The sequence below is a fragment of the Pezoporus wallicus genome, unplaced genomic scaffold, assembly GCF_028554395.1.
Source record: "Pezoporus wallicus isolate ANWC-B61680 ecotype Strahan unplaced genomic scaffold, APGP_CSIRO_Pwel_v1 scaffold_6362, whole genome shotgun sequence".
Lineage (NCBI taxonomy): Eukaryota > Metazoa > Chordata > Aves > Psittaciformes > Psittacidae > Pezoporus > Pezoporus wallicus.
This window is the reverse complement of record NW_026637663.1, coordinates 9,660,283-9,685,750: the sequence shown is the minus strand read 5'-3', so window position 1 is coordinate 9,685,750 and position 25,468 is coordinate 9,660,283. Positions and strand designations below refer to the sequence as shown.

The 25,468-nt window shown below is 41.1% G+C and overlaps 2 protein-coding genes across 2 annotated transcripts in view; one reads left to right on the top strand and one right to left on the bottom strand.

The window, feature by feature from the left end:
* The window catches only part of PCNX2 (pecanex 2), a 151,856-nt gene extending 148,337 nt beyond the window's left edge, over nucleotides 1–3,519 (top strand). The window contains exon 34 of the mRNA XM_057407050.1: nucleotides 1,865–3,519. Within this exon, the coding sequence (XP_057263033.1) occupies nucleotides 1,865–2,038 (174 nt within the window). The 3' untranslated portion in view covers nucleotides 2,039–3,519. The remainder of the gene's footprint in view (nucleotides 1–1,864) is intronic.
* Nucleotides 3,520–9,657: 6,138 nt separating this feature from the next.
* On the bottom strand, nucleotides 9,658–22,215 carry NTPCR (nucleoside-triphosphatase, cancer-related). Its single transcript, XM_057407049.1, has 5 exons — nucleotides 22,136–22,215; nucleotides 18,314–18,476; nucleotides 17,129–17,225; nucleotides 14,206–14,415; nucleotides 9,658–9,786 (listed from the first exon to the last, which is right to left on the bottom strand). The coding sequence occupies exons 1-5, from the start codon at nucleotides 22,167–22,169 to the stop codon at nucleotides 9,718–9,720; spliced, it is 573 nt and encodes a 190-aa protein (XP_057263032.1). The 5' UTR covers nucleotides 22,170–22,215; the 3' UTR covers nucleotides 9,658–9,717.
* Between the last annotated feature and the right edge of the window lie 3,253 nt (nucleotides 22,216–25,468).

Genomic DNA, 25,468 nt, shown 5'->3' with positions numbered 1-25,468 from the left:
TATTAGCATGTATATGAGAGTGATGTATTTTTAAGTAATTGCATACTTAACAGCAGGGTAGCTGTTATGTATGCACCTGAAATTGCAAAATGGGGCAAAGTCCCTCTACTTTACACTAAAAACCAGGGACTTACGTCTCCATTTTCTGCAGTCCAGGTGATGAGTGCCATCATAAGCAGACTAAATGGCTCCTTCCCTGCTTATGCAGGACTTAAATTATTTGTTCAAATAGGAACCATTCCCAGTCAACAGGGCACTTGTTCTGTCCCTTGCTCTCACCAGAAATTCAATCCAGGATGTGAAAACCTTGTTGCTGAAAGGGTTAGTCAAAGAAATCTGTAGGAAATATTTCCCAAAGGAAACCTGAATGCTCTGTGATTCAGCATTTGCTAACAGCAAAACAGTTCACACAAAGAACTTCAAGCCCTCTTCCCAGTAGGCTCCCATTTCTGTTCCCATCTTCCCTGGAAAATTCAGTGCACACAGTAGTGTTACTGTTTTATTGTCTACTTAAGTACATTTATTTAACTTCGGTTGCTATGAATTGCTATCCTGAACTTTGAAACTTTCATCACAGCACTGCAGAGCAGTAATGTGAGAAGATGGACTAGAGATAAAAGGGCAACTACAACTACAGGTTGAGTGACAACATAATTAAAACAGACTTTTACATTTGGCCTATTAAAATGGAAACCAAATTGGCAACAGGGGGAGACAGGGATATAGAAAGTCCAAATCACTTTTCTGCTACTATCATTCTGAACTGTGTATAACTTTCCTAATTTTCAAAGAATTCTCTAAACCTCAAGTGAAAAAGGCTCCTTAGTCTGTATTTTGCTCACACCCCAAAATAGTAGGATTGGTATATTTCCCTGGAGTTTTGCCATGAACTGCAACAGAAGCTGACTGAGCATTACTCATCTGGGTTCAATCCTGCTTTATTACTCAAATGAACATTAATATTTCTACATGTACAGCTGAATGTATCAAATGACAAGGCATCATTCCAACTCTCAAAGAGTTTATAGCCTAATTTGCAAAAACAGAGCCAGTCTGCAGTACTGAGTACTCACGGTAGGATTCAACTTGTCTAACTTTAAGCCATCTAAAATTTGGGCCTGAAGTCACAGTAGGTTGTTGCTGTGGCCTCTGTATTCAGTGGAGAGGACAACCTACTTCAGCCTTACAGCTCTCAGGAAGAAATTTTCCCCCGGGACACTCATATCTGTCTGCCAACCATTGACAGTTCAGATGATACACTACATGATTCAATTCAGATGAGGTGAGTCCTGGCCAAAGTAACTGCGCAGAATCCAGGTGACTATTTGGCTGAAAGTGGTAAGGAGGAAGTGTTTCATTTAAAGGTTAACATAGCACAGTTCTGGAAAGTTTTTATACTAATGGACTCCTTACAGTGGGAGTGCATAACATTTCCAGACTGATAACTGCATTCCAGTTTTGATGAAAAGGTTTCTTTGTAAGCTGGATTTAAAATTTGGTGTATAAAGCAAGCCCCAGAGCAACCCGATTTAATTTCTTAGAAGTAAACCCTACTTCTAGCAGTGGTTTGGACTGGATGACCTCCAAAAGTCCTTTCGACTCTAAATTATTTTACAGCTCTCTCTACACGTACATCTGTGGTACTAAACCTCAAGCTCCTGGTCTGCTTTTCTTTCCAAATACATGTGTTTCCAAATACATGTGACACAAAATCCCTTGTGAATAACACAGGCTGAGAGTCCTCTGCAGTTTCAGAGAATGACATTCCTAAATCAATATTCATATTTTCACCTGTCACTTCAAAATTTAGCAGAAGTGTTACTCAGAAGTTTCTTAAACTACTTGACCTTTCCTTTCTTTCCAGCAACTCACCGAAACTTGTGAAGCAACCGATGCTACAGAACCCAGACCGCGGCGAGAGGCAGGTCCAGCCCATGCCATCTTCATGAGTCAGAACCTGGAGTGCAGGAGGGCCAGCCAAGAAGATATGGCCCTGGAAGACACCGCTTCCCAGCAAAGCCTGTCTGAGGAGCAATAAGGAGCATTTCTAGCGCAAGGGCCATGTGGTTCTTTGCATTAAAGACAGAGTGAGGTCAGGGAGCTGCACGGGGGTTTAGGTTCTTTCAGATGTAACAAGCAACCTCCAAATGTTTATTTTTCTAACTTCTACACAAGAACACTAAGGGGCAGATGTTCTTCAGCTAAAGGCCTTGGCATGGGTAGGGTTTGTAAGATGTCCTAAAAAACACACAGTGCCACTTCATCTCAGGTTCTTGTAAATCCTAGAACAATGACTACAACTTGTTCAACGTTCCTTCCCCTGGAATAGCTGGAATCACAAATCAATACAGTGGAAAATATTATACAACTCAGTGAAAAGCACACAAGACATCTCTTTCCTGCCAGAATTAAACAGCTGATTGCATGCAAACTAATTGGCATTTGATATATAACATATAGCAAAAGGCAGCTTTGAACAGGGGCAGTGAATATGTAAGAGGATAGTACAACATACACTGTAACTTAGAGCTACATCTGATTTTTGTTGAGCTTTTTTTTTCCAACAGCAGATCTCGTATTTTTCTTTAACATGTTATGCAGGTGGTAATTCTGAATAGCAACATAGCATCACAGATTGGTATGCTGCATGCATTCAGCCATACTGAAATATTGTGTGAACGAGCCATGCTACACAGATTAACAGAAGTCAAACACAAGGAAAAGTATCCAGTGCATGGAAAGCCTTCAAAGCATATGGTGCACCTTATTTGCAAAGAAAGCAGCTTTGCATAAACAGCTGCTCTTGCATATTATCTCGTGCTCCTGGTTGGTTTATATCAGTGTTTCTCAAATTTCAGGCAACAGCCCCCTTGGAAGTAGCAAAAGGGCCCAGGGGAATCCTCCTCAAAGACAGGAAAGTGCAATGCAGGCTGTATTTATTGTCTGGAAGTGTTTGGATTAGGAAGGGAGCAGCTAAATGCCTTTAATTGCCAGACACAGCTCAGTGTCCATGTAACACCTGTAGCCAGTAACTACAGACCATTCCGCTTTCCCACCCCCAAAGAAACTGAGCTGCAGCCAACTTAATAGTTGCATGAAGACAGATGATGCAAAAAGGGAGGCCACGCTTTTGCAAAGTTTGACAAACACTGATTTACAAGAATGAATGACTACTTTGGAAGCCTAAAGGCTACAACAAATCCTGCCTCTATGACAGCATCTAAACACACATGTGCCGTATTCTCATTATTTTTTTAATTAAAAACATTGCAGCTATCAGTATCTTGCCGTTCATCTTTACTGTAAGTATCATAGATTGTTTCTAATGCTCAACACGGTGATGCGCAGCCAGGCTGTCCTGTCCCAGTTAACAAGAAAGATTTAACAAGAGCTGCTGTAGCTAAAGTCTCATTACTGTTAGGCAATACACAGTTGCATTCGGAGCTTCCTACTGTGCCACACTTAAGATTTAAGTAGTTGAACTAAATAACACCTGCTGGAAATAAAATGATCCAAGTACGTTTTGTGTGGCAGCAGTCTTTGGGGGTTTTTTTTTTGTATTTTGAATTGCCTTCTGCCTTATGAAAATGAGATATCTATTGTCTTTCTTTCACTTCAGATCTTGATGAATTGATTATTTGTAAAGCTCGGAACAACCTAGGCAAAATTTTGTCCACGTTTACAAGGGCAACAGCAAAGTATTCATGTACAGCCCCAAGACGTGGTCTTCAGTGCAGTTTAGGCCCTACTAGTGTCTCCTGCAGCATCCAGCTGCAATGTGGAAGAGGAAATTGAATTTGCCTGCTACCTTCTGACCATTTCTGGCAGATTGTACCTCACCTCTTACCACCCTGCTCATGAAGTGCTTCATTGCAAATGAAGAATGGAGGTTATACAGGTAGCTAGAGGACTCTTACTAATAGCCACCATCCCTGTTTCTGCCCTAGGGGCTTTTGCATGGCAGTCTACTATGACAAACCATCACTGCTTTGTCTTCCTAAGCCTTGCCTTGTGTGGAGGCAGGGGAAACAGATGGCTGGGGAAAGCACTGAAAACTTGCCCATATTCAGTTAGCCTCTAATTTTCACATCTTTATCTTAAGTTTGAATTAATTTCCATGAAAAGTAATTCATCCCAGTAGTTCTAATCAACCTAAATTAATCTGTGTATCTAGCTTAAGCACACTAAACCAGATTGGGAAACAGCTGCACAAATCCTTCCAGCAGCAAGTTGCTGTATCTGCTTAGCATGGACCAAGGCCCAGCAACATCACTTTCCCCCAGCACCACATCTTATGTGATTAATGTTTATCTCCATGGCCTCTGGTACTGCACCATAGGATACTGCACCTGCCTCATAGTTCTGACTCAGTTCAAGCCACTGGAGCATAGCTCCTTCGGGACAGCTGTATGTCATGAAGCCCAATCTCCTGCTGCACAGGGTGGCTGCCAGAACAGGCACCCCCTAACTCCTTTGTTGAGGCACAAGCAGGACAGAGCAGGTGTCAATGTGAGATTCAGAAATCAGTTCCTTTTCTAGCCATGTGGTAAGCAGTTTTTATTTGGCCTTACATTTGTTACTGTAACATAGTGAATTGAAAAAAAACAAGGGTGACAACAGTAACAAAGACAAAATTACCAACAGTAACAAAGACAAAAAATATAAATTGAAGGTGACAGCACAAACTCACCCATGTTACATTTCTCCATCATTTTGGAGATGGTCTGCATAAGACTTACTGCAATATGTGGTGTTTTTAAGTATGGGCCAATCCTACAGAATAATCGGACATGATGGTTAGAAATAAAATCTGGAACTAGGTATGAGGTTGTACTGATTAAACACATCTTAGACCTCACACCGTGTCTGCATGAGGCAGACAGGCCCAATTGCTCTATACATGACAGAAGATGCATTTAAGGCTTTGATGCACACAAATGAGGCACCTAACCCTTACGCAAGACCTAGTTTAAACAGTAAGGTGGGCAGAACAGCTCCGAATAGCACCCAATGGCACCTGAGTCCATAGGAATGCCATTCTCAGCACCATACAAATACACAAAGGCTTTAAGCCATTTTTTTATTCTTGAAAGACCTAAGCAGCTTAATACTTAACCTCATACATGAGGTGCTTCAGAACTGTAAGATGGAGGTGCCTGTGACACCTCAAGAACCCCCACCTGAGCAGTTTTGGATTCTGAACGAAAAGTAAAGGCAACTTAGACTGCTTTTAAGTGAGCTGCAGCACTGATGATAGGTTTCACAATGCATAATGCTATTGTTAAAACCTGGCCCTGTAGCTGCTCAGGCTGATCAATTTGTCAATATTCCACGTCTGATCTCTTACCACAGCTGTGATGCAGGAACGATAGCCACCACCAACACACAAGTACCTTTCCCGTGCAGTTCCATCTTGTGTTTTGGTGCTATGCTTAAACTTTCCAGAGCTGCAAAGTCTACTGACTTGGCAGGGGCTGAAGGCAGAAGCCTGGCCATTGCTCCTCCAGCCATCCCAGTACCTTCTTGTTTCTACAACCTGAAAGCAGTGATGCATTCAGCTTGCTAGCAAGATGAGAGTATCATTTGAGGGAATCACTCAACCGAAAAAAGCATTTGGTACGTGGTTCTTTCATACAAATGTCAGAAGGGATGAAGAGACAGAGGCCCTAATTGCCTCTAACCAGCTTGACTCCAGATAAGCACTGCTAAAAAGAAATACCAGGAGTGATTTCACCCACACTGGCTCAGTGGGGCCCTCGCAACCAGAGGGCACAGAGGAATGCATACAGTACAGCAGGCTACAGGAAGGAGGATAATGAGTATATGGTAAACCATGCAAAAACACAGTACAACAGCCCGTGCATTAAATGTGGGATATTTTTTGTTTTACTAAACTTTCCTTTCACTAATGGACTCTTGTTTACATCATACAGTAAAAGCCATGTGCTACATTTGTAAGGATGAAACACAGCCCAAAGATGTGGTAAAAAGACCGAGTAACATCTACCAAACCCAAGCACAGGCTGCTCAACTGCTCACATCTACTAGGGATATACTGCCCTTGAGCCCAGCTGTTGCCACCACAGCAAGCAAGTAAGAAACAGTGATGGGTGCAATGTACGAAATTCATGTCTGTTCATCCAAAAATACAAATGATGGAGGCCTTGGTTCTCTCCATTTTGAACTGCCATCTAAACTTCTACATGAGGAACTGGAGTTCTCATTGTGAAGTCTCACCTCATTCCCACAGATGGAAAATCTTGGCATTCATTGCAGTTAAGACAAACGTTAACAAAAAGGACTTAACACTGTGAATCTTTTTCCCTCAACAGGGTGGCCAGATACTCTGAATATCTTATTAAGTTCTTAGGAGGCTCTGCAGTGTCATTCACAGCATTTTTTAAATGCTATTTATCAGAATAAAGCAAGAAATGTCATCTGCATTTAGCTCCAACCCACAAACTGACTGCTCTTCTCTTGCTGGGGAATTTAAGTTAAAGATTAGCTGAATTTTGTGCAGCTCATTTTAGAAGATTAGAATTACCAGTGAAATTCTCCAGCATGTAATAATCATCTTCTCATCAATGCATATTTTTTAGCTACCCAATTATTGCCATATTTAGATTACTCCCTGGATTGGGAGCTTGTATTTAATTACAATATTTCACTAGTGCTTGTACACCCTTAAATCTGCAACACAGACATACTACTTATAATTAACTTTGCAGTAGGTCCAGTGTTAAAGACTCACCTCTCTCATACAGAGTTTTACAAGTCAAAAATTGTCTAATGCATGATAAATAATGCAGGCCATGTTTATGCCATGCTGTGCGCAATTTGATGGTGGAATTACAAGCCCCCTTGCCAAAAAACATCCTTGATTCTCAGGCTTCAAGAGAGTAATTGGTACCTCATATTTTCCCCTTTTTTGCACCAATTAAAACCTGCAGGTGCACTAGTGCTGTCATCTGGAATCTTGCTGGTACATCAGAGGTTATTTTCCCCAAATGTGTGCTATTAGGAAAATCAGCCCATCAGGGGAATTGTGAATGCGGTGTTTGTTGTTACAGTGCTCTCAAGGCCTTCAAATATTCTACTAGTGCAGGACCAGACAATAAATTCTTACCTCTAAAGTAAGCCCAGGTGTCATAAAAACTTCAGTTGGAATACTACTTTCTCACTCATTCAATGTATATTTGAAACAGGTGAATCATCTCGTCAGGACTGTCTCAGATTTAAAGGCCAGACATGACTGTTAAGGTCATCTAGGATCTCCTGCTGAACACAGACCACAAAATTTCTCTTTCCCCTGAAAAGCACTCTATCTCAGAGAGAAGCTGGGCTTAAAAAAAAAGAACAACAACAAATGAAAGACACACCAATCTTGAGATAGGTAGCAGAAACCAAGAGCCAGTGATGGCAGCAGCAAAAATACACTTGATTTAAAAGGGCAGACACTTCACTCACAGTTCCAGTGAAGGAAAATTCCACCTCCATTTTGGAAGTTTTTCCAGTGACAAACTACCCTCACTATAAAAGGTCTTCCTTGCACCATGAGACAGCAGCTTAAAAGTACTATAAGCACAATGGTGAAAAATTCCCCAAACTTTTTATGAGTTTTCTTTTTTTCCAGTCTATTAAATGGTAGGACTACAGTAGGCATCATGTCACTGTATGCAGGGCAATATAATGTACTTTCATAAGGTACAAATACCACTTTAAGTGACTAACTCCTAATAATAGTGGCTGAACTGGAATTTGGAAAACTGAACTCTGCCATTGCTCCTGAAGGAACTCCCCTCCCTAGCCTCTACAGAGAACAGCCAAATACCTCAATTTTTTTTAGCTTTAAAGGTCAGTCCTCATTTAAGATTCAACTGCAGTCCCACTAAAACCTTGACAGACTTTGGGTAATTATTTAATAATTGAAAGAACTATTCTTTTGCAGCATATTTTACAGCTTAAGAGATTTAACACTGAAACAGTAGGACATCCAACACTTAAGTGCAGAGAGGTTTCTGTTTAAAAGTCTATGGCACATAGCCCTTAAAAAGTTTCCTTTTGTCCAAAGTCCTTCACCTCTAACAAGGTGTCATGTCTGAGCAGGATGCCTGAAACAGTTAAGGGATTACTGCCCCTTCAGGGCACAGCCTTATTTTGCAAAAAGCAGCCAGGAGCTTAAGGGAGTGGAACCCTAAAAGGAATTCTCTTTTTCCCAAATATAAAGACAATACTATCATCCAAATGGATTTGGGCAGAATGGTAGTGTAATAGCGCAGTCAGCAAACAAGGCCATAGTATCCCTTAACATGGCATTTTACTTCCTACCACCTGTGGAGCGACAGTTTGTACAGACCCTTGTTCTGAATATGGGAAATAAAAAGGACCTTCCCTCCATGCTCCAAGCTGTTTCCAGGACACCTGTAAAAATGCCTGTTCCCATCTAGTCCCCTCCAACTCTGGGTGTCAGTTTTACAGAAACAAGTAACTAAAACAATATTTGAAACAATATTTGAAAAGCCTTTAAATAAGCTGCTTAACAGTTGTTGAAAGGAACAGAAAAAAAGATAAGAAACAACGGAATTCTCAACAACTTTTTACAGCCAGAGATGATTATAAACTGTGCAATGAAAAAGTATGCACCTGGGAAGGAATTCTGCTTTCACAACACACGAAACTGATTTTTTTTTTTTCATTTTTCCTGAAGACATCTGCACAACTCATAGGGAAACACACTGTCTAATATGCTGAAACACTTCTTATTTCATCATTAACATTGTACAGAATTGAATAAGAAAAAAATAACCCCACCAAACATAAGTATCAATAAACATAACAGACTGTAAAACCTATATAGACAAATGAGGTTATTTAATATACTATTAAGTCAAGCCTGACTTAATAAACTCTACCTGAAAACACAAGTTGAGATTTGACTGAACTTCATAGACTTGAAGATTTACATATGCAACTTTTTTAAGCAGGTGCAAGGCAGGACTGCCATCAGAAACTTGAAAATAAATCCAAAATGCAGCCCTCTTATCAACTACTCTCTGGGTTTACAGTACTTAGGACAGGGCAACACTGGTTATTTTTCCTTCTCATCCAGAATTTTGTTAATGTCACTTACTTAGGACTACAGGAAATTTCCTTGGAAGTTCTAGCAACTGGAAAGACTGGAGGGAAAGCATCTGCTTATTCCTTCTACCTCATTAATAGTCAGCACCCATGTTGAATCACATTTGGATACACATGAGCTGGGTCACTGGCAGCAAAGATATTTCTACATAAACCAGGCAGAGCACACATACATCTTGGGCAGGGCTCTGTTTTGTTACACCAGGTCCCAAGTTCCCCATACTGAATTGCTGTCCAGCAGAACATGTCACACCACACTCTGAAGGAACTAAGATGCTTTTGCATGGTGTAACTAGAATGAGAGTCGGACCCCCTGACTTCCAAATACCCAGATCAGAACAGGATATTAACTATGCATCTATTCAAATTTTTGATTGGATCAGCTTGTAAACTGAATAAACAAGAAGCCTGCTAGCTCATTTTCACATTTTAGAGCATTACCAGCTTTAACTTGCTTCCCTGAAGGCTCCAGTAAAGCCTCCAGGGACTAAAGCAGGAAGGACAGACTAGAACATCTGCAAAACCTTGTAACGTTTTGTTGAAATAAAAGCTTTAGTGTTTGTAGGCAACAAAATGTCTTCATTTTCTGCAGGATTCCACAGCTGCCAAGATGTCTTGAAAAATGCTGTTTCTGTTTTCTTTACTAACCTAGAGAAAGAGAAATTAAAACTGATGTAATTTGATGAATAACCTCTATATTAGTGTTTACTTCAAAAACAAACAAAGCAGAAATTCAAATGCATTTCTTTCTCAGTGAAGGAATGCTGAGTGTCAGACACCTGCCACCTTCTGCTACTGAGAACACAATAAGCTAAAGCCACAAACCTGCATACGTAATTGCACATTCAGTGATCTTTTTGATTTAATTACCCATGGTATTTTGCCGTATTATTCAGGGCTTGAATAACTAACAAGAATCACTCGAAGAACCAGCATGTTCTTTTGTCATTACTAGAAATCCTTTTCAATTACCAAACATAATTTTCCTGCTATGAAGTAGTTCTTACGCCTTCAGTACTTGAAAGGGTTGTGTCTATTAGGATGACAGAGCTAGTTAAAAACTTGTGTAATGAAAAAAAAATTAAAACAGGCTCAGTAGCACAACTCTAATCTGAGAAGCCTTAGCATTGCAGGATAGAAACACAGAGCTGGTGGGGGGTATAAATTACACCTTCTTGATAGACTGGGTACTGATACAGAGCCCAGTCACCCACAGTGCATTACTCAACCAAAACCTGGGGAGATGGCTGGGGTGATGAGAGGGTTAACAAGCAATTATGAAGTATCAGCAAAAGCCTCATTCTAAAAAGCCTAAGGAATTTTCCCAATTGTTCAGATCCCTGCAAAGAGGGCAGGAATAACTCAGACAAAGACAGATGAGCCAAAAAAAAAAAAGGGCATTCATTTTTTTGACAAAGTTTGAGAAATACTGCTTGATGAGGAAGGAGACACCACACTATGCATGGCATAAACCTCTCTACCAGCAAGGTTTCACTGCTTTCCTTGTAGCTGTATTTAAGATCGGATCAGACAGGTTTCCCTTCCATCCCTTCCAGTACCACAGTCAATTCTGAACAGGAGAAAGTATTACTGTTGTTGTTTTTATTATTACTAAATGGGAGCCTACTGCTACTTACAGCATTGAGACAGGATGCCTGGAAACTAACACCGTAAACCTACAGATGGTGGCCCTGCCTATGCCACCTGAATTCAAAGATTATCAACATGGGGCTGATGAAAAAGTGACATAAAAAAAAACCAACAATCAAACAAAAAAAGCCAACCAAACCCAAAGGAAGGAAAGGGAAGATCTGCCTGAAAATATTGCTCGTTTTATTAAGTATCATTCCAAGCCTATTGTAAGATAAACAGAAAACCCCATAATAACAAAGACAGCAAGACAACAAAGAATGAAACTGCTCTTCAATAAAGGTACTGAAAGACCTCAAGGTAAACAAGGCATAGAGCATAGATCAGCCAAACTCACTGCAAGTGTCCTGATATCCTGACTTCCAAAAGACCTTCTGAACATTTTATAGCTCTTCCCATTGTCTCAAAGCCAACAAAAACTATACAACATTTTAACTATCCCTTTTCCATACCTACATGCCAGAAGTCCAGTGAGACAGCATAGAGAAAGTGCCAAGTGCTGGGAAATTTTCACAACTCTTTTACAAAGGCTTTTTCATAGATAGAGGTCTCCTCTTAAGATCTGGAGACATTCAGTGCAGACAGCTTTTCTAGAGAGAACCAATCTCCCAATATCTGTATTGAATGCACAAACAGATGGGTACCTCTTTAGGCAGGGAGCTGAAAATAACTGTAGATGCTGCTTATTCTAAGCATTTAGGCAATTTGGAGGAAACTACCACCTAGACTCCAAGCAGGGAACAGTAGAGGACAAAAGGCTTTCTTCCCCAACTGTTAAGAGTACCATCTACGAAACCCCTCTTGTGCAATGTGTTCAAATGGAACCTTTTTCTTCTTCTGATCCATTTAGCTATTTATTTTCTTTCTTAAAAGGCATATGCAATCAAACTTCACTAATGGATTTCATGGAAGCAAAATTAATAGATGGGAAAATGGGAAAAAATGAGTATGTGCCAGCTGCTAAGGATAATCTGATCCTATTTATGACGCTGTCTGCAAAACTACACAGACTATATCATTACTTCTGCAGTGCTAAAAGAGCCTCTATAGTTTCACTGGAAAGTTTAGTTCTCAGCAAAATGGAACTGGGCAACAATGGAAAGAAATGTGTTAAATATCAGAGCTACTCTCATTAAGTGCTCTAAGCATAATAAATTAAACATTTGGGACCAAATCGTCAAAGGCTTTTAGGGCATCTGGGCCCATTTACACCAACTGAATGTGCTTTCAAGACAAAAGGGACTGTAAAACCCCAAACAGCTGTCTCTCTGCTCTTAGTGTCAAACATCAGAACTCTCCTCCTGACACTAAGAGAAGAATGACAAAACTCTACTAAGTTACTTGAGTGCAGCCTAACTCCTTATGAAGCGACAAAGCAGGCATAACTTTTTTGGAAGGCGGCCACCTACTTCTGCACACTTTGAGGCACCATAAAAGTTAGTAAGGAATTACTGACTATGAGCTTATTTGGACACTCCAGGTTCTCCCCAACCCACAGCCCTTGAAGAACACAGCTGGTGATTCAGTATTTACTTCAGCTAGTAACACCTCTGACTCCCCAGGGGCAGGTTCTGTTCCTACTCAGGCACACGTTTTAACCAGCTGGGAAAGAACATGTCTTGTGTCATTGGAGCAAGTGAGACAGATGCCCTCCTGCGTAAGACTTCAGCACAGCAGGTCTCTGCCACCTGGGAACTATTGCAGTCTGCCACACATTTCACACCCATGCTTTTGGCTAATGGATTCACCAGAAACTCTACTTAAACAGAGAAACCTGCACCTCAGAAGCATAAACAGGATGGCTCATTTCTGCAGTAAAGAACACACTGCTCCACTGACATTTACAGGAAGAGTTCCACTGGCTGCAGTCAGTATTTAAGAGAAAGGTGTATCAGCAGACTGATATAGCTAGCAACTTGGGGCTGAGTGGCATATGCCCTCAGAACACCACCTATAAAGGGAGACAGTAGAAGCCTCAAAAGCTTCCCTGAGAGCCAAATGCTGTTTTCTAGCACCGTGTTTCCTCCTCACACACTAGCACATTATTGTCTTGTCATGACTGCAGTGTAAGTACTGAACATCTGTTACTTTCAGGGAGGCATTATCCATTCCCTCTTCCCCAGTCATACCACTGTAAAGTAAGCCACATAAAATTCACATTCACATGCATCCCTGTTCAGCAGCCTAACAGCACACGTAAGCTTATCAGTAGGAAACCTGGGGTTTTATCTCTGAAAGGAACAGTAAGAGCCGAATGCTTATGTGAGTAAAGGAATCTTGTCTCGTCTTTGCTCATAGGGTTGCTTTAGCACTTAATAGGCATTTAATTTAAAAAAAAACACAGAAATTGAAGATGATAACGTGACCACCAACAAAAAAAAAAGCTGAGGAACTTTTCCAAGCTCTACAGTTTCACGAGTCTCACTTTGAAAAGCAAAAAAGAAGTTGGAGGCTTTGCTTTCTCTGCAATAATTAAGATCATTCAATGCAAACTGTTGAGATAGTGTATTTTCCTTACTGATCCACTCGGATGAAAACTCTGACATGCATCTGATAAAGAACAGGCTGCAGCAGTATACTGCTCTACAGCATATTAACCCTGCTACTAAGCCAAGATGTTTACCTCCCACTTCCTGAATTTATAATTTATAGTTCAGTTTTGGATATATAGCCTTACTCTCTCCTACAAATAGTATACACTGAGTAGAAAAAGAAAACAAAAGAGTGGGGGTTGCATTTAGCTTGGTTTTGTGAAGCATCCAGGACATCTGCAGATGTTAAGGAAGCTTCACACATGTATTCCTGTGAACAGGCTACGTTTTGTTGTGGTTAACTTTTTGAGAACCCCCCTGTAAGTGATCAGAAATGCACTTTGAGACCCTAATATTCTGAAAATTATGTCTGTAAAGTAACATGATGAATTCCAAAATTGATTCACTGACTCCATTTACAAGTGTCTGTCCTCTAGAAGTGACTTCTGCAAACTCCACTACATATTTTTTTCCCTTGAATATGATTACTAGTAAGACTTCTGCATGTTAGTCTAAAAAAGAAAGTAAGTTCAAAAATCTGATTGTACTTTGAAAGATTTAACACTCAGGAATAATGAATGCATACATGGCAATAATACTAGAGCAAGAAAACCTTTTAAAACAACTATATCATTACTTCTGCAGCCCCTCACAAGCAAAGCCAGCTGTGTAAGACTGCTATGGTAAGTGTCAAATGTAAGGTTTTTTTTCTTTTTTAATAAGGTGAACACCTGCCCATTAAGAATAAAACAGAAACTGAAAAACTCATTTCATATAAGCTACCCACAGCTATCAACTGGTAGTAACAACTGGTTCTTAAGCAGAGCAAAATACAAACCAGCAACCAAGAACAGAAGGCTCTTTAAGGGTACTAAATATTACTCACATTGAACACTTTAACATCTTTTCTATTTCTTATTTCTTCAACAAGATCCAGTGGCTTTCCCTTAGGTATTGGAATAGTTCCAAGCACCACAGTCCCTGAGCCAGTGAGTGTCTGACGAACAGCTTGAATAAAAGCCTGGCTGAAGAGTTCCATTTTACCAACCTCATCTATGACGCAGATTTTTTTCTCTGCATCACTGCTACGGTTTACCTGTGGAAAAGTGCATCAAGAGACTGTAAACAATACAGAACTTAGAACAAGTAACAGTAATAATTTCTATGCTAATAAAAGAAATAACTCCAAAAGAAATCAATTCAATTGTAATATAGGTGGAAATTGGAGAAGTCAAAGCTGCTGCTGGTGACAGACTTATAAATCTATCATTTCTATTTCAGCACAGATTTTTTGGAAAGATGAAAATATATATACAGCATAAAAGCTCACTACGATATGAAATATCCATAATATCAGTTTGCCTTCAAAGCAGAATTCTCACAGTGGTCCTACATGAGCTATCTGACAATTGTAAACTGCATGTTGTCTACTAGCAGCCATCAATCAATCTGAGGGACACCAATTTTTCAAACTTCACTCTTCCCATCAAATTATGCATTTAGAATAGATGAATATCCACACAAGTATTAAAAAAAATATAAAAGATTTGCATTAAACCTAGATTTGGAAATTTCTCTTCTTGTAGCTGGGTCAAATAATGGTCAAAACTAGCATGTCTCTCAAAACAACTGGCTTTCTTCTAAGCTATCTGGATAAGAACCAAGCTATTTCCAAGCCTCTCTCACATCAGAACACTCATCTTCCATTTCTTTGTCAAGATACAGCTCATTCTATAGTCCTACCATCCCCCTGGATTGCAGGATAGGCACCATACTAGCAACTGACCATATCTGTGGTTTGTTTGCTTTTTTCATAAAGTGAATACTGTGCCAAATAGCACTGTGCTGCAGAGTAGTGTGAGCAGCGGGGAAGTCTAAGAGAGAACTTAGGTGAATGCCACTGGAGAAAAGGCAATTTGGAAAGCAGAGGAACTTTTCATCAGAAAAGGAAGTGCACTGCCTACCCTCTCTTGGTAAAAGTAACCTTGAAATGTACTCCATCACTTACAGAAGTGAGGAGGAAATCAACTCAAGCCAAAACATCACCGTAGATTCATGAATATATACCAATACCAGACATATCACACAGAACATAAAAAAGAAGGAAAAAAAGAAATCAAAATATTTTCCCCTGTGAAGGCAAAGTATTTGTTTCTGGGAAAGTGGAAGAAGTGTATAACATGCATCCTAAAATCTTTTCAAGCTAAGTCTCTGCTGAGTAGCTGTTTTATCTAAAATCCTTTTATAGATCAGTGAGCTAAAAAGCCAATACTAGTCACTAGGTCACACATTGAGAAACAGAACATTTTGCTTTGAAAAAAATATCCTCAGTCCTGCCTGGTAAAGTTTTCATATCTGACAGATTATCCACTGTAGGATCTATCCCTGTTCTTACTGCAGTGAATGAGATCCAAGCCTTGTGAGCTGAACCTGTCCTGAAGACTAAATGGGAAAATGACCACTCTGTGCTGCTCTCTGATCAAACCAGACCATACCTATGACTCTCCTGCCCTCTTTCTTCGTCACTTCTTGTTTCTGTTCTATGATATTCCTCACTCTCCTCAACTTCCATTTTGTGCCACTTACATGCATGACTGCATTCCCACAAAACTGATAACTGATTAACAGCACTTTCAATGACAAAGCCAATTAACAACCAGAAAAACTCAACAGTGCTAACACCCTTCTACAGCAAGATCACTCCTGGACTTGACATACAATCAGTAAAAGGATTCTGAGTACAGTGCTGGCTTAATGAAGTCTGTTTTATCAAACTCTATTTCCTAACATAGTACATCAAGTTACAGTGAAATTAAATAAATGAAAATATGCCCCATTTTATTCATATTTCCTTTCTTCCCTGCCCCCAACATTTCTGCTTCCCTGCTCTCAGACTTTAATGTTCCTTCACAAAACCAAGAATCAGGTCTTCAATCTTATTCTTGCTCCTTGCACCTCTGGTTGTTGGTTTTTTTTTTATTCTTTCAAAGTTCAAATAAAAAGTCTCTTCTTCCTTGGCCCCTTGAGCTTTGGCAGAGCAGAAAAATCACAATACGATCTTTTTAGTAGTGCAGTTCAGCAGCTGCTGCACACTGTTTATGATATATGCCAAAACCAGATCTGTTCTTGTTTAATTTTGGAGAGGTAAAAGGTAGGAGTGAGAGAGAGGAAGGAGAAGGCAAAAGGCCAGAATAAAATGTCAGGAGAAAGATAGGAAAAAGACTGTGTAGAAAGTCTTGTTACAGTCAGACCACTCCTTGTGCAGCAGACTAATTATCAGGCTGCTATTATCAGTTAAAACCTACCACTCTGCAGGTACTTACACAGTGGTAATCAAAAGTAACCAGTGGATTCAAGAAACAAATGTTTCTACTGGAAGAAGATGGGAATTGGAACAAGAGGGGAAAAAAGGGCTGTAAAGAGCAGCAACAAAGGCCTTTTTCTTTCACTCACTGATTCCACCCAGTTCTGTGCAGTAGAAACTCATGTATTTTGTTTGCTTTCCAATATGCAAGACAGTAGCATTGGAAGAAACTTCCTATCAGCCATCTCTCAGGCTGAGGAGGTCCTGCTCACAGAGTGATGTCAGATCAGGAATGAGTGGTAACTGTAATCTCCCCAAACACCATGTTAAGCACAAAAGAGCAAGTCAGATTTGCCCCTCCAGCTTCCTGATGTCAATTGGAATAAGCGATACCAAAGAAATAGGCCATTTATTAATACCTAAAACTAGCGCTCTAGAAGGGCCTTCCAATAACACTGGTTATCATAAAGCATCATTTTTTCAGCAGCTTTGATAGAATACTCACATTTCTCAGCATAGGTAGAACCAACTGCTCAAATGAAACAACATCTACAATATACTGTCCGACCCGACATTCACGTCTTGAAGCAGAAGAATCAGAACTGAATTTGAAAAAAGGAGATACACAATTCCTTTTAAGTAATGAGTTTAATGAAAATTCACTGCAGTCATTTCAAGTGGATTTATGAGAAGTTATCCTAATAAGTCAGATCCCCTTAATTCTTCTAAGGAAAGCAAAGAAACTCTGTAAATCATCCATTAAGTCACATTGCGTCAAGCACACTATCAGGTAATAAATACAGGATAAGCTACCTTCACAACTATGCAAACTCCAATTTGAACAGTGTAAGGAAGGACAATGGGATCTAAAAGCCAGAAGGTATATTTACAGTGAAATCAAAGTACATGCCTTCAGTTCAGATCTTTGAATTTGGTGACATTACAGACACAGAAGTAGCCCAAATCCCAGTATGGGCTGCAAAACCCCTAAACAATCTCAGAAAAATATTCAGTTTGCCTCTGCTGCATCACACTATCCTATGCAAACTTCCTTTATTACCAACATGCAAATTATTTAGTAATATCACCTATGTCTGAGGGAGATGCTAGTGACACACCTGGACCTAGACTACATTTTGCACAAGGCACGAAAGGCTAAGTCAAACAGGAGAGACTGTGAGCCCCTCTGCCCTTCAAGAGGCCCCTACTCTTAGTGGGCATCCAAAGCTCTTTCTTACCTAAAATTCACATATGGGTTTGGTGGGTCAGTCAGTGGCTCTGGAAAACAATGTTATATGCAATTTCTTTTTTATTTTCCACTTCTGTCTCTATAAATTAACTTGTGGAAAAAAATATGTTCCTCCTTGCCTACAAAAAGTTATTTCTGTAAACCAAGAGCCTTGGCCTCACAATAAAAGGCTCGGCAGTGCTTCCTTCCTATCTGGTGTAAAATAAGCAGTAAGAAAGAACACCCTTCCCTAGTACATTTTCAGTATTTCATTACGCAGTAGAAACACTGTCTACATACACAATATAGGTGTCCTGGCTGATACAAGAACTGAACAAAGAACTTGACCATAAAAGCAATATGTGTGCTGGAAATCCCCTGTTGAAAGAGCACTTAACATGCCAACAGGCTAGAGCAGAAGCATAAAACAATAGCCACTTGCAGTTATTAAAATCTCAGTACCTGACTCTAGATAATGGTCCTCGTTTTCCAGACAAAGTGACAACATCAAAACCTGTTCTCCTGCCACCTTCTCTAACTTCCTCTGTGTAAAATCCGTCAATGGAAGTGCCTGCGGATTTTAGAGCTTGAGTGACTTTCTGGATCAAAGTAGTCTTTCCAACCCCTAAAAATGAAAAAACAAAAAGCACACAGCATTAATCTTCTACACTAAAATCCCATTTTTAAGCACCACAGTAATGATTCAGTTCACCAGAAGCATTGATTACTTTCTGAAGTTTGCAAATTGCTTTTTTAAAATGGTAGGAAAGAATAGAAGCATCTTTTAAAGTTCATCCTGTACCAACACTGTAATATTTTATTAGCCTTTAAGAAGTGCGTCTACAGTGAAGTCATAACAGAATGGTACAAATATTCCAGACTACCACTGAACTTTTTATCTTAGATAGCACATGGTCAAGCCACAAAGCTTGCCCCACGGCAGGTAAATACACAAAATCCATACTTCTACACAACTGATACTCAAGCTAGCTGGAAGACTGACTGATGCATCTCCCTTTCTACCACTGCTGTTCACTACTCTTTAAAAACATAGCTGAATTTATCCCTCGCTCATAAAGTCAAGGCTAACTGCTATTACCAGAAGCCTACCTAACACAAAGGACACACTACCTCTACTGATGTCCTAGAAATTGGAAGCACCCAGCGCCCCTGAGATCAGGTCCTACATGGCAAAAAGTATTTCCAATAAGAAACATGCTTCTTATGCTAACTGAAGCACGAGGTTTTGACTAGATATAGGGAAAAGCTTTTTTTATCATGAAGACAATCAAGCCAAGGGACAGGCTGCCCAGAGAAGCTATGTAGTCTTCAGGTTCTTTGCAGTTTTCAAGTCTTGACTAGATAAAGCCTTGAACAACCTGGTCTGGCCTCACAGCTGACCCTCCTTTACATGTCCTGAGGTCCCTTCTCACATGAATTATCCTGTGTACCTATTTTCATACCCTGACACAGATCCTTAAAACCCTGGCCACCAGATGTTTACTGGCACAGTCTGATGGACCTTCTACGGTGTGAACATCGGCCATGTTCCAGACACCCTCTTTTACCACAAATGATCTATTTTTTTCTCCTTTATGATTGCACACATACTTCCCTTGACAATCTCCTTTTAAACTCAACTTTATCACCTCACACAAAATTTAGTGCTATCACTTAACTTTTAATAATTGCTGTAAAAAAGTCAGAAGATATAAAACATCCTGCAGAATAAACCTTCAAATTCCTGGAGACAAGGCATATAGACCAAATGTAAGGTGCCCAATGGTGCGAACAGATGGCATTTTAACATGTACATACCAAATTCCTTGCTTAAGTTTTAAGCACATTTAGGACCTACTTTCTTAGTAGTATCAATAACAAAATGTTCTGTGGCTTCAAGGGCACCTGGTCAAACCATTAAGCCAACTTTTCAGAACTGAAGCCAAAGGGATTCCTGGCATTTGAACAACAATAAAATGACAAGTGTGGCACTGTCGGTATCTACCATCTTTCTGAGGCCTTGTCTCTATAAGCAAATTCATACTAATCTGGCTAAGTAAATCTGCCATCTCTACTTTTGTTCACTCAATAAATTGCCAAAGAAAGCTAAAATGATTCAAACTAAGTTTAAGAAAGCTTAAAATTCTACAGTTAGCTAATCAAAACAGTACATTCCATTTCAGTTAAATGAACAGAGACAAGGCCTGAGCAAGCCTTCCTGGAAGGCTGCCTTCATTCAAGCGGACAGAAAGACAGAATGATGGTGGTGGAATGTACTGCTATCTCAGCCTAGCAGAGCAATTAATTCTAAGTTAATCCCAGACAAGACAGGCATTGGCAAAAGGTTCACTGAAAGGATAATTAAGCCCACTGTTTTACTTCCAGACATAAAAGAAAGCTTTGCAGTTAAAGAAAGCTTTGCAGTTATAGTAACTGGCTTATTTATCAAACATTTAGCTGAATCCTCATAACTACATCCCACAAACTACTCCACCACTTCAATCAAGGTCCGCCTACTTGGGATACCAATTATTACCTATGATGATGGCTTGACTTCACGAACAAAGGTTTAGGAAGGGCTTTACCCATGCTTACTACAAGCCTGCTTATGATTAAAAAGGCCAATGTGGTACAGGCAAATCCAGTTGCAAAAATCACAGCAAAAGGTCTCCTTAGGTGGTATAGGTGAGGCACGATTCTTTCTACATTGTCTTTTCTCCTCGAGACTAATTCTGCTTGTGTTCCCAAAGGAGACAACAGCATTACATATGGTGTGCCTCCAAGTCTCCCAGTTGGAGGCCAAGGTGGTCGTCAATATGGCCAAGGCTGAGGTACTGTTTCAGGGAGTCCTTATATCTCCTCTTTGGGACACTTCTCTTGCGGCAACACAATCTTAGGGAAGTGGTGATCCTCCATCCTGGAGACGTGCCCTGCCCTGCCCAGCGCAGCTGTGATTTCAACAATACGGCCTTGTTATAAAAACCTAAAATCGCCAATCTGTTTTAATTGGGTTTTATTATAATTAATATCAAGAGGCAATAAGCAAGCAGCGCTGGGTGCTCCAGGGAGTCTCCGCTCCACCTGAGACACACGAGGGGAACTTCTGGGGATAGTCTCTTATACTTTTCGGTCTTGGGTTTCAGCCAATCCTGTTGTCTTCTTTTCCCGGGCTTCTTTGGTTTCAGTCAATCCTGTTGTCTTCTTTTCCAGGGCTTTTCCTCCTGTTGCTGGGGTCTTGCCTCCGGGTGAAGAAATATCTTAGAAAGGTTACTAAATGTCTTGGTAATGCATTAACAGGAAGATGTCTATCACAAGTCTGACCGCCATCTTAGCCCCCATAAATTCCACTCCTTATGCGTTTATTTGTTCAGCGCACAGATTTCACAACGTTCTGTAACAGGACATATCTCTAAGTTACCTACCCCCCCCCCCCCTTTTCTAAGAACATTCATGCAATTTAAACAATGAACAAAACATTTCTGTGCACAATACTGCGGTTGACCCAAGGGAATTATTCCCTTGTTTCCTCTTCCTCCTCACTGTGGTATTGACAGGGACACTTCTCATACCCTTTGCACATAGCACAATGATCACAAGGGACTCCATCTCCACACAAAGTGCAGCGATCACTAGGACCCCTGAGCTGCTGACACGAATCACTCTGATGTAGCTCACAGCCTCGATACTGGATAACTGAGCATTATTTAGGGTGAAAGTGCTAAACTGCTATAATTAAGTTCCAGAAAAGGTGAGCGCTCAGAAATGTGTCCTGGTCGCAGTTTAACTCAAGCAAGTTAGCTGTCCAGGAGTTGTTTTTTTTGTTTTTTTCCCTAACATCGAACTGCTGAAGCCAAACACAAATCAGAAGCATCCAGAAACCTACATGACATGGGATCAGACACGGAGCCGAAATGGACTTTGATTACGAGCGAATTAACGAATGCAGCAGCTCCGACCTCCACCTGCAATACTCAGGGAGTGGAGCAGCTACAGGCCTACACACCGGCAGCCGGAGTTGCATGGCAGGCAGCTGCTGGGCCCGGTTGCCGCAGAAGGGGCCCCGTTGCACTCTGGGCCGATACTAAGGTCCACCAGCAGGTGCCTTCCCTTAGCTATAAGGGCTTTGCAGCCCCGCAAGTAACAGTGCGGGCCGGGCCGATCCGAGCCAAACCAAACCAGGCCAGGCCAGGCCAGGCCAGGCCAGGCCCCCGGGCAGCCCCTGCGGCGGGAGCGCCCCCCCCCCGCCGCCACTCCCGTTCCCCAAGCTCCTGCTGCCCCCGTTACCTGGGGGTCCCGTAAGAAAAACGTGCTTGGACATGGCGAAAGCCACAAAACACGCTCCACCTTCTCCGCACCAGACGCGGCCCGGCTGGCGGGAGTGACGCGCTGCACCGCCCCTCGCTCCGCCCCCGGCCCGCCTAGAAGCTGCCGCCGCCGCTTTTTGCTCACGGGGTGGAGTCGATTGTGTTGAGGCGCAGTGGGGTGGTTGCGGTTGAGCAGCGCCGAGTTCGGCCATCAGTACACGTTGCACCTCAGCACCACATCGGCACCCTGAGAGGTGCCCGCCGCGAGTCACTGTACCGGGGGTGCCTGGTACGGCGATTCCTGTGGCCCTGGGTTGCAGCGCCTAGGATGGGGTTTACGTGCTAAGCTCGGACAGCTGCTGAGGAGACCCTGGCTTTCCCCATGGAGACCCTGGAGCAGCCCGCGTGCGCCGGCGGGCCGAGTCTTCCCGCCCCGAAGGGCCACAGGGCTCCGACGCTCGACGCTGAGGGTTGACGGGGCCTGCCCAGCCTGTGGCAGGCTCGGAGGCGTGGCCGGGAGACGGGCTGCTGCTGTGGTGCTTCGCAGGAGGTGGACGTTGATTTAGGTTAGGGGAGAAGGGGAAAAACCAATTAGTTTACTAAATGTGGGTCAGCATTTTCTTTATCGAGTCAGCCTGACCTGTTCAGTTTCTGACCATGTTAAGAAAGCTCTCTGTAGAGAGCAGTAAACAATGTGCACCAGGATGCAGCAAACCAGTCAATTAAAAGATGAAGGGGCTGTCTGATACTTAAGTGCAGACAGCAAACGTAACTAGGATGCTAATATGCAACTAGGGGACTGTTATGAAGCTGAGCGAATAGGGTTACAAATGAGAAGGCTTGGTAGGTTTAACAAAGACACTGACAGATACCTGTCTGCATTCCAAAACATCATATGCATGTGGCCCTCTGTATTTGTTTAGGCTTGGGTGATGGGGAGCTGTAAAACACCAGGGAAAAGGATTTCTCTGTGGAAGGCTGCAATGCACAGGTTGAAGTCTGGGTGAGGTGATGTCCTACCACTGAAATGTGCTGATCCCTGCCTGGCCATAAGCAACAAAACGGTTACCCAAAAATACTGAGGTATGGAAGGGGTACATCCTGGTTGTTGCTTGCTTCAGCTTGAATGGATCTCTTAAGGTTCAGCGCATCCTTGTCTGGCTTTCATTTTCAGTAATTTCCCAAGGATTTATAGGTTGTTAATCATTTTCACAAAGTCAGTATCCTTGTCAGCCAGATGAAATCCATAGATCAGGAAGCAGAGTGTACATCTCAGTAGACAGGTATTTCCATCTATTGAACAAAATATTTTTGATGCATATGTCACATATGGCCACTCTTCTTTGCATTGTTTTTTATTCCTAGCAGGATGAAGAGCAACCCTCTTTTAGTGATGTGCATCTTTAAATATACAATACTTTCAGGGCATCTAGGATCAGTGTAGAACAGTGGGTCACCTAAAAATGTGAAGGATGCAATCAGCTATTTCACTGCATAATAAGAGTACCTTGTACCACTATGGTGCTGGCTTCTGAGGAAAGCAGAAGTCTCTTTCAGTCTCAAGTTATGCTCCAGTTAAGGGTCAACACCCTCATGAGGTAGAAATTATCATCGCCACTTTCAGAAGGAGAAATTGCAACAAAGTGGTGTTATGAGGTAGAGTTAATAAATTACACCTTTGATCCCCTTGGTGGGATGCAGAATCAGAGCTGATGCCTAGGATCCCAAGATAATACAGAGAGTATGGAAGCTTGCCAGTAGGAAATGTAAAGAGGATGCTTAGAAACACTCCCTGCCTAGCCTTAAATCTAGTGCAATGTTTCAGGATGATAGGAATATTTCTCTTTAGCTGGGATAGATAAATCAGAACTTTCTACAGCTGCTCTATTGTTGGAGGTGAAGCACTTCTGCTTTATGTAATAGGCTACCATTTAGTCAAATAGTAGGAAACGTACATCCTTTTCAACTGCAGCCTCAAGGGAGTTGAAATCTATATTGTCCATTTGCCAGGAGAGTATCATAGAATTATAGAATAGTTAGGGTTGGAAATAAGCAAATTCACAGGCTCTTCCTATTAAGGCTGAGACATGGTACAGACACAAATCCAAGCTGATTGGGCCGCACAGAGCACAGTTAAGGTGTTAATGTAGAGGAGGGAAGACCTAGTTTCTGCCTTCTGCAGCATTGTACAGTCACGTATTACATGATCCATATGCTTTTGTTTTATATAAAAGTTGGGGCATCATCAGAAGAAAAATTTAAGACCGGGGTTGTTTGTATCGTAGTTTACAACATCCATACCTTTCTTTGGCCTAACTGCTTCACTGTGTCTGGCCAGGAGTCAACTCAGAGGGGAGATCATAATTCGGAATTCTTGTTTGCCTGTTCTCTGCTTTCACCAATAACTGGATTTAGTTAATATATGATTCTCTTACATAATGACTTTTATTCCTCATTTCACATGAGTAGTATGGAAACTGTTTCATGCTTAAATAATTAATGAAAAAAATTGACAAGTCTGGCATCCCTCTTGGGGAGCAGGAAGGTAGAGAGGTAAAAAAGACAGCTTCCCATGTCATCTAAAATGAAAACTCTGTTTTCCTAGTTTACATTCCAGTACTTTATGGTTTTTTCAGGAGCAATGAACTTGTGATGTTTACTTACAGCTTCCTGCAGGTGTCTGTCAGGCATCTTTAATGCAAAGAAAGAACCACAGAAAAGACCTGCATTACTTACTACTAACACAAGACTACTAACACAAGAACAACACTTTCTAACTGTCTACTTCACCTTTACCCTGAACTTACTGTGTAGAGCTTACTGTAATTGATTTTACAGGTAGGTTTTTTTTATATAATATTAAATTATTGGCTGGTTGCCCAGGCAGGCCACATAAAGAGATCCAGACCATATTGTTTTGTTTGACATAGAGCTTTAGTAGATATTATAAATTAACCTTTAATTTTCAGAAGCACATGTGGAGAATTATAGGGCTATCACTACTGTTTGACAAAGACCCTGATTTTTGGTACCATATTTGGAGAACCATTACATCCTGTTTCCAGATACAGGACTCTGACACTTATGTTTTTATGTGGCTAAAACTTTGGTCTTGCAAACAAACGTTTCAGTAAAGTAGTCTCAGCATCAAGGATTAAATTAGCATTCCACTTTGATTTCCATTGTAACTTGTACCATAAAATGTTCTCTCCTTCTGGATGTACTGCCAAGGTTAAAGTAGTTTAAATGCACTGAAACCAGGAAATAGTTATGCCAGTTGTGCTTCATAGAGTTTTCCTGTTAAGAGGACCTT